At 33.6% G+C, this 7,152-nt stretch overlaps 1 protein-coding gene across 1 annotated transcript; it reads left to right on the top strand.

Moving 5' to 3' along the window:
• The first annotated feature begins 2,237 nt into the window (after positions 1-2,237).
• On the top strand, positions 2,238-6,785 carry ciao2b (cytosolic iron-sulfur assembly component 2B). Its single transcript, NM_001002449.1, is given in 5 exon segments — positions 2,238-2,433; positions 2,608-2,687; positions 4,556-4,681; positions 4,773-4,818; positions 5,839-6,785. Coding segments are annotated over 5 exon segments (480 nt in total). The 5' UTR covers positions 2,238-2,306; the 3' UTR covers positions 5,940-6,785.
• Positions 6,786-7,152: the final 367 nt, after the last annotated feature.

Here is a 7,152-nt window from a genome sequence, read left to right as displayed (position 1 = left end):
TATGTAGGCTAGAAAATAATGTTTTGTAATATTTTAATCCTTTATATATACATATATATATATATATATATATATATATATATATATATATATATATATATATATATATATATATATATATCCTTATTATATCCTATATATTTCCTTATTTTTATTCTTTTTCACATGTAAAGATATTTGCGTATTGCTCTACATCATGTGTACATCATGCTCTACATACATGTGTATTAAGCAGTGTGTAAGCTAGGTGCACAACTAACGCACTCTGCGCTGGACAATAGACCGGCTTTGTTCTGGTCTATTGAAAAATCTATTATAGTTTCTCAAAATAGCAACGTGCCAGTAATGCGCCTCAGAATGCCTTCCTTTATAGACCAAAACGCTTATGGGCGCAAATGCATTTGCTATTTAAACAGCGTGACGCATAAAATCAAAATGAGTCTTGTGCCAAGCTGAAACCAGCAAACAACAAATAAAGGTCTATAAAATGACTTCTTAGTATGATTTTTTTTACATGTTCATTTACATATCAAAGTAAACTGAAACCTAATTCATACAGTTCATACAAATATCATTAATATCATTCATTCATTCATTCATTTTCTTTTTGGCTTAGTCCCTTTATTAATCTAGGGTTGCCACAGCAGAATGAACCGCCAACTTATCCAGCACATGTTTTATGCAGTGGATGCCCTTCCAGCTGCAACCCATCACTGGGAAACACCCAAACGCACTCACTCACACAAATTTACTACGGTCAGTTTAGCTTACCTAATTCACCTATACCCCATGCTTTTTAGACTGTGGAGGAAACCGGAGCACCTGGAGGAAACCCATGCAAACATAGGGAGAACATGCAAACTCCACACAGGAATGTCAACTGACCCAGCCGAGGTTCGAACCAAAAAGCGACCTTCTTGTGGTAAGGCGAATGTGCTATCCACTGCGCCACCATGTAGTCATCATAAATATCATAATTTATGCAAATATCATAGAATGTACATAAATATCCTTGGATGAGGCAGCAAAGTATCAACCAGTGACAACAAGGAGCCTCAAATTAGTTTGAATTGAGACAACTTTCAAATGGTTCCTTCATAGGATTCAGCCTCTGAAATGAAACACAGCTAATGCAAGCATTTCAGTCATGTTTGTAAAAGTGTGGTCAGACAACACTTTTTGCCCCACTGACTTTCATTCATGCACATCCAAATCTATCAGACAGCAAACTGCATATGTTTGTGAACTCTAACTTGTGAATTTGCATCACTTGAATGTCACTGGAACCAAAAGAAGATCAAAACATGACCTCTCTGTACAGAAATTCAACACGTGTTTTATCCTGCTCCTTTTTAGCAGAACCAACAGAAGAATTCTGTGACCATGAAGCATATACAGTATATATCCAGGCCCGGATTGGCTAATCGGGAGGACCGGGAGAATTCCCGGTGGGCCGGTCCGTTTTTTGGCCGCGAGGGCCGGTGTCCCTAGCTCCAGAATCTGTTGCTCTAAGCAGTCACACTTTTTAAATTTATTTATTTATTTACTTGACCACAGTCTTCTTATTCATTAATTTAATACAGCTCTCTGCTCTTTTCATATTTAACCAGCCTGCAGGTTCATAATGTTATAAGTCACTTCTCATTATACAACCGATGTGGCCCAGTGGTTAGCACGTTAGATTACAACGTCGCCGACCCAAGTTTGATCCTCGCCTGAGTAAATTATTATTTTCATTTTTACTGTTGAGACATATAATACTGTTTGGGTTGTCGAACATTTGAAGTTCTAAAGCAGCTGTTTTCTTAAAAAAAGACGTGATAGTGTAATTAGAAACTGAATTGGAAATGACCTTATTTTAATATAGTCAGTCGTGAACTGAGGTGGGCCGGTCTGAGGCTTGAAACTCCAGGGCTGAAAAGAAGTCCCACTCCGGCCCTGTATATATCTATATAAATATGGCTCAGTGGTTAGCACTGTTGCCTCTGATACTCTGATTCGAGTCCCGGCTAGGCCATTTAGCATTTCTGTGTGGAGTTTGCATGTTCTCCCCGTGTTGGCGTAGGTTTTCTCCGGGTGCTCTGGTTTCTTTAATTACCCAGAATGTTGTAAAAATGAACCAAAAACAAAAACATTGACTTTTATTAAAAAACTTTTATTTTGAAAACCAAGTACACTTCCGGGTTTTTCGCCTGGGTTGTGGTCATTTGTGTTTGGCTTCGAAGTAGAGTTAGCGACTTGATCAGCTAGCACTGCTCATATACTAGTAACTTATTGGTCATAAATTCATCGTCGAGGGTGTAATAATGTCGGGTGGAACTCGACTAGAGAACGCCAATCCTCTGATATTTCAGCGGTCAGGGGAAAGACTGCTCACATCCACTGACGAAGATGAAGATGTGGCGGACCCCATCGATGTCAGAGAGATCTTCGATATCCTTTCACAGTACATCACTTTCAGGCTACACCACTGCTTTGACAAGTCGACCTGGTTGCTTTGAATTATCTGCCACCATAGCAGTTATTTACTTCTGCAATCTGCTTGAGTTCACAAACTCATTTAAGTGTTCCTGTATACTAGAGTCAGACCTTAACTAATTAACTTACATTTGATCAGGTCGATCAATGACCCCGAGCACCCGCTGTCCCTCGAAGAGCTCAATGTGGTGGAACAAGTGCGTGTCAATGTGAGTCTGAGCGGTTTACACAGTAGCAGAACTCTAATAAATATATATGAAAAACTTGGTCACACTTTACAATAAGGTTTCATTAGTTACTAAGGTAAAGTTGATTTTATATTCCCTCATTCGTTCAGTGACAGCTTGTGACATTCTCTCTGTATTGTTTACCATGGTACTTTGAATATAATAACTGAAACTTAACTTAATAATTTTCATGTAACTTAACTGAACTTTACCTCAATTCGTTAGTTAATGTGTTTACTAACATGGACTAAGTATAAGCAACGCTTGTGCAGCATTCAGTAATCATAGTAACTAAGTTCAACATTCACTAATGCATTATTAAAATCCCAAATTCATGCTTGTTATTATTAGTTAATATACCGTGAGTTTACATAAACTACAGTAATAATAGACTGTATTATATGGTAGTAGTACCTTATTGTAAAGTGTTACCAAATGTTTGAACTCTTCTATGAAAGTATAATTCTTCAAGGAAAAAAGAAATTCAATGCATAATATAAATAATTCATAATAAGTTATTGTGATGCATCATTCTTTCTCTCTGTTTCGAGTCTCAGTTCAAACATTTTTCTCAGAATAGATATAATTAACTCTTTAACTACCCCACCAAAAAAAAAAAACATATTTGGATTGCATTTCTTAACTCAACACAATGCATTTTTTCAACACATCCCATAATTTCTAAAATATTAACCTCTACCAAATGGTTGACATATTGGTTTATGGTAAAAGTACCGGAGTTGATACATATACTATAAAAATCAGAAAATATGAATTGTAAGACCAAATTTATTTAAAAACATAATCAAAATCAAACATTTTTTGAACACTAAATCATCTTTATTTTTTGAAGTATGCCATAAAATATTTCAGATGCTTATTTAACCGCAGGGTTTCCATTGAGTCTTAAAAAACCTTAAAATATCTCATTCATTTTCTTGTTGGCTTAGTCTCTTTATTAATCCGGGGTCGCCACAGCGGAATGAAACGCCAACTTATCCAGCAAGTTTTTACACAGCGCATGCCCTTTCACCGAATTTACCTGTACCACGTCTTTTGACTGGAGGAAACCGGAGCACCCGGAGGAAACCCACGCGAAGGCAGGGAGAACATGCAAACTCCACACAGAAACGCCAACTAAGTCGAGGTTCGAACCACCGACCCAGCAACCTTCTTGCTGTGAGGCAACAGCACTACCTACTGCGCCACTGTCTCGCCCCTTAAAAAATCTTAAATCCCAAAATCTAAATTTTAGGCCTTAAAAAGTCCTGAATTTACTGAAATATTGTTTTGAAGGTCTTAAATCTTTTTTTTTAAACAAGTCTTAATTTTCCTTTGTTCATGATGTATTGCTACCCAACCTGGCCAAAACCCAGGCAATCACTTACAATCCATCTCAATAAAAATTGAATCTTTTTTCAGTATTATGAATTTTCACACTATTTATCATAATACTTGAACTATTTGCCTTACAATAGCAATTGTTTAAAAGTGATCCATGTTTTTACTGCTATGGATACGGGCTTGGACAGATTGTTGCGTATAGATTTAGTTTATTGTCATATTTAAACTTTTAAAACATTTGCCATTTTTTTATTTTAATGTATTCAATGATACATACATACATAAATTAAATTATATATATATATATATATATATATATATATATATATATATATATATATATATATATATATATATATATATATATATATATATATATATATTCCTTAGCTCTTAGCCTTTTTTGAGGCTAAAATTGTAAAAAAACAATACAAATGGTGAAGTAAAGTCTCATTTGCAAACAAGCATTAATGCCTTTCTTTTATAATATGTTTCCGGCTGAACAGGTGAATGATGAGGAGAGCACAGTGTCTGTTGAGTTCACACCGACCATCCCACACTGCAGTATGGCCACACTCATTGGCCTTTCAATCAAAGTCAAGCTGCTGCGCTCCCTGCCTGACAGATTTAAGGTACAGTGTATTTACTGAGCAACCAAACACGTTGGAACTTCTTACTGAAGGCTCTGGGCCACACATAAATCTTTTGTCTTTGTGTTGTTAGATTGACGTTCACATCACGCCTGGCACACATGCTTCTGAGGATGCAGGTAAACTGTTATGATAGAATAGTAGTTAATAAAGAAAAAAAAAGTGTGTGTGTGTATGTATATATATATATATATATATATATATATATATATATATATATATATATATATATATATATAAATATAAATATGTGTGTGTGTGTGTGTGTGTGTGTGTATGTATAGCATTTTCATGTAACTTTTGACTTTTGTCTTTTGTATTATGTAATTGGCTCTATATAATATGATTTAACACTTAAAAATTTTTATTTTGAGACAAAAAAATATGCTAATGTATGCAATTTGTTGGATTTTTTTGTTCTGTGAGGATGAATTTCTTTTAGCTTGTAATATATCTATAAGAGCATTATAACTGTGAACTGCACTGTTTCTATCAAATTTATATATCAGTTCTCTCCTAAGAATATACTAGATTAAGATGCTGTTTTAAGGCTTAAATCTATAATTAAAGCTTTATATTTTCTTTTGTGGTGGACAATAAAACATTAAAGCACACCACAATGAGAAATGTACAAATAAAACTTCGGCCAAATCATGCTATATTTTATATATTTTTACATGATTTTAGGAAAATAATGCATGGATAATTCAGCAATCTTAAATTGCTTCAGGACAGGTACTGTTCATGTGGATGTATAATTACCACCATTAAAATGTATTAATAACTGGGCTATTATGGCCAACTAAGCTATTTTTGTTCATTTTAGTTGCTAAATATAAACATAGAAATTTCAAAGCTAATATAAAGAAAAATCATAAATGAAAATAGTAACAATAGTATTGTAACAACAAATTTCTCAGCAAAACAACATCGTTTAAAAGCGGCATTTTAATAATTAAAATAATAATTATTATTATTATTTACAATAGTTTACTTTCTGAATATAAATTGTATGTTATACATATATATATATATATATATATATATATATATATATATATATATATATATATATATATATATATATATATAAAATTTTAGATATATATGTTTATGTATATATTCCCTTTCTACTGCAGTCAACAAGCAGCTGGCAGACAAAGAGCGAGTGGCAGCGGCTCTGGAGAACTCTCAGCTGCTGGAGGTGGTCAACCAGTGTCTGTCCAGCAGGGGAGTGTGATCAGCTCATTCCTGCTTCATTAACAGGTCATGACTGATCTCTTGAAGGCTAATAACAGTGCCATTAATAGTGCTGTTAATTTGCTTCTTTAGAATGATTGATGCATTCAATAAACAAAATCAGATCAGAACAACTCGTATTTAAAAGGAGAGAGTGGGGGATCTATCCATACTCTGTTTAAAAAAGAGAAGAAATTATCCTAATATAAAGTCAATATGGAAACAGAATCAGTTTTATTCGCTTAAGAGTATGTGGATACAAAAAAGGTGATGCAATTTTGTGATACATCCGTGTATATGTACAAAATGACTATTATTAGTCTGATTTGGACAAACAGATTTTAGAAAGTTTTCAAAGGAATGTATGTTGATGAAAGTGGAGAATGTGTAAAACTGAAATCATTTGCACTGCCTTGTTTATTATTAGCTTTACAGTTTTGCCAATAGAAGTATTATATGGAATATGTTTTTTGAGCGAAATGTCTGGAATGCCATGAAGCCTTTTTAACTTTAATACCTTTTTTAGTGGCCATACGTTTGGATGATATATGGTTTATAAAATTTATAATAATTATTAATAACTCCTTTTGTGTTTAATGTGGTAAACTAATTCATTTCTACAAATAATTAATTTCTAAGTCAAGTATATGGATTTACTGGTACATCAACACTTGGTTATGCATCATGAAAATGATACATCAATAACATTCTACACTTCACAAAACGATGTAACTTGTAAGATGAGCTTTTATTAAGCTTTGTCACAGACCATTGGATTTAAGCTCTTTATTACTGCATTTTCACTGACTGCTGTTATAAAATAAATGTTTCAGTTTTCTAAATGCTGCAAATGAGTCCACAGTGTTTCTTAAAGCATCAGCTAGGAAGGATGTGATGAGGTCGTTTGCAAAAAAAAACAGGTTTTATTTATTTATTTTCAAAAATTACTTATGCAGTTCTGCTCTTCAGCACTAGGAAACTGCAGCTCGAGTCATTTCCAAAAATCGTGAATATTTTTAATACACAACATAAAAACATTATGTCTGAATGTTACTGAAAAAATTAACTAAAGAACTAAAAAGGATTACTAAATATATTCTATAATAAGCATAGTAAGTTGCTGTGTCTGTTTAGATTACACTTGCTTGGCTTTCAAGTCGCAAAAGTGCTTTCACTTGCATGCATTAAAAATTCATGATAGATACTATTGCATG

Source organism: Danio rerio, chromosome 7, assembly GCF_052040795.2.
Source record: "Danio rerio strain M-AB ecotype USA chromosome 7, GRCz13ab, whole genome shotgun sequence".
NCBI lineage: Eukaryota > Metazoa > Chordata > Actinopteri > Cypriniformes > Danionidae > Danio > Danio rerio.
Note: the sequence above shows the minus strand (reverse complement) of the source record. Positions and strands in the feature narration are given on the sequence as shown.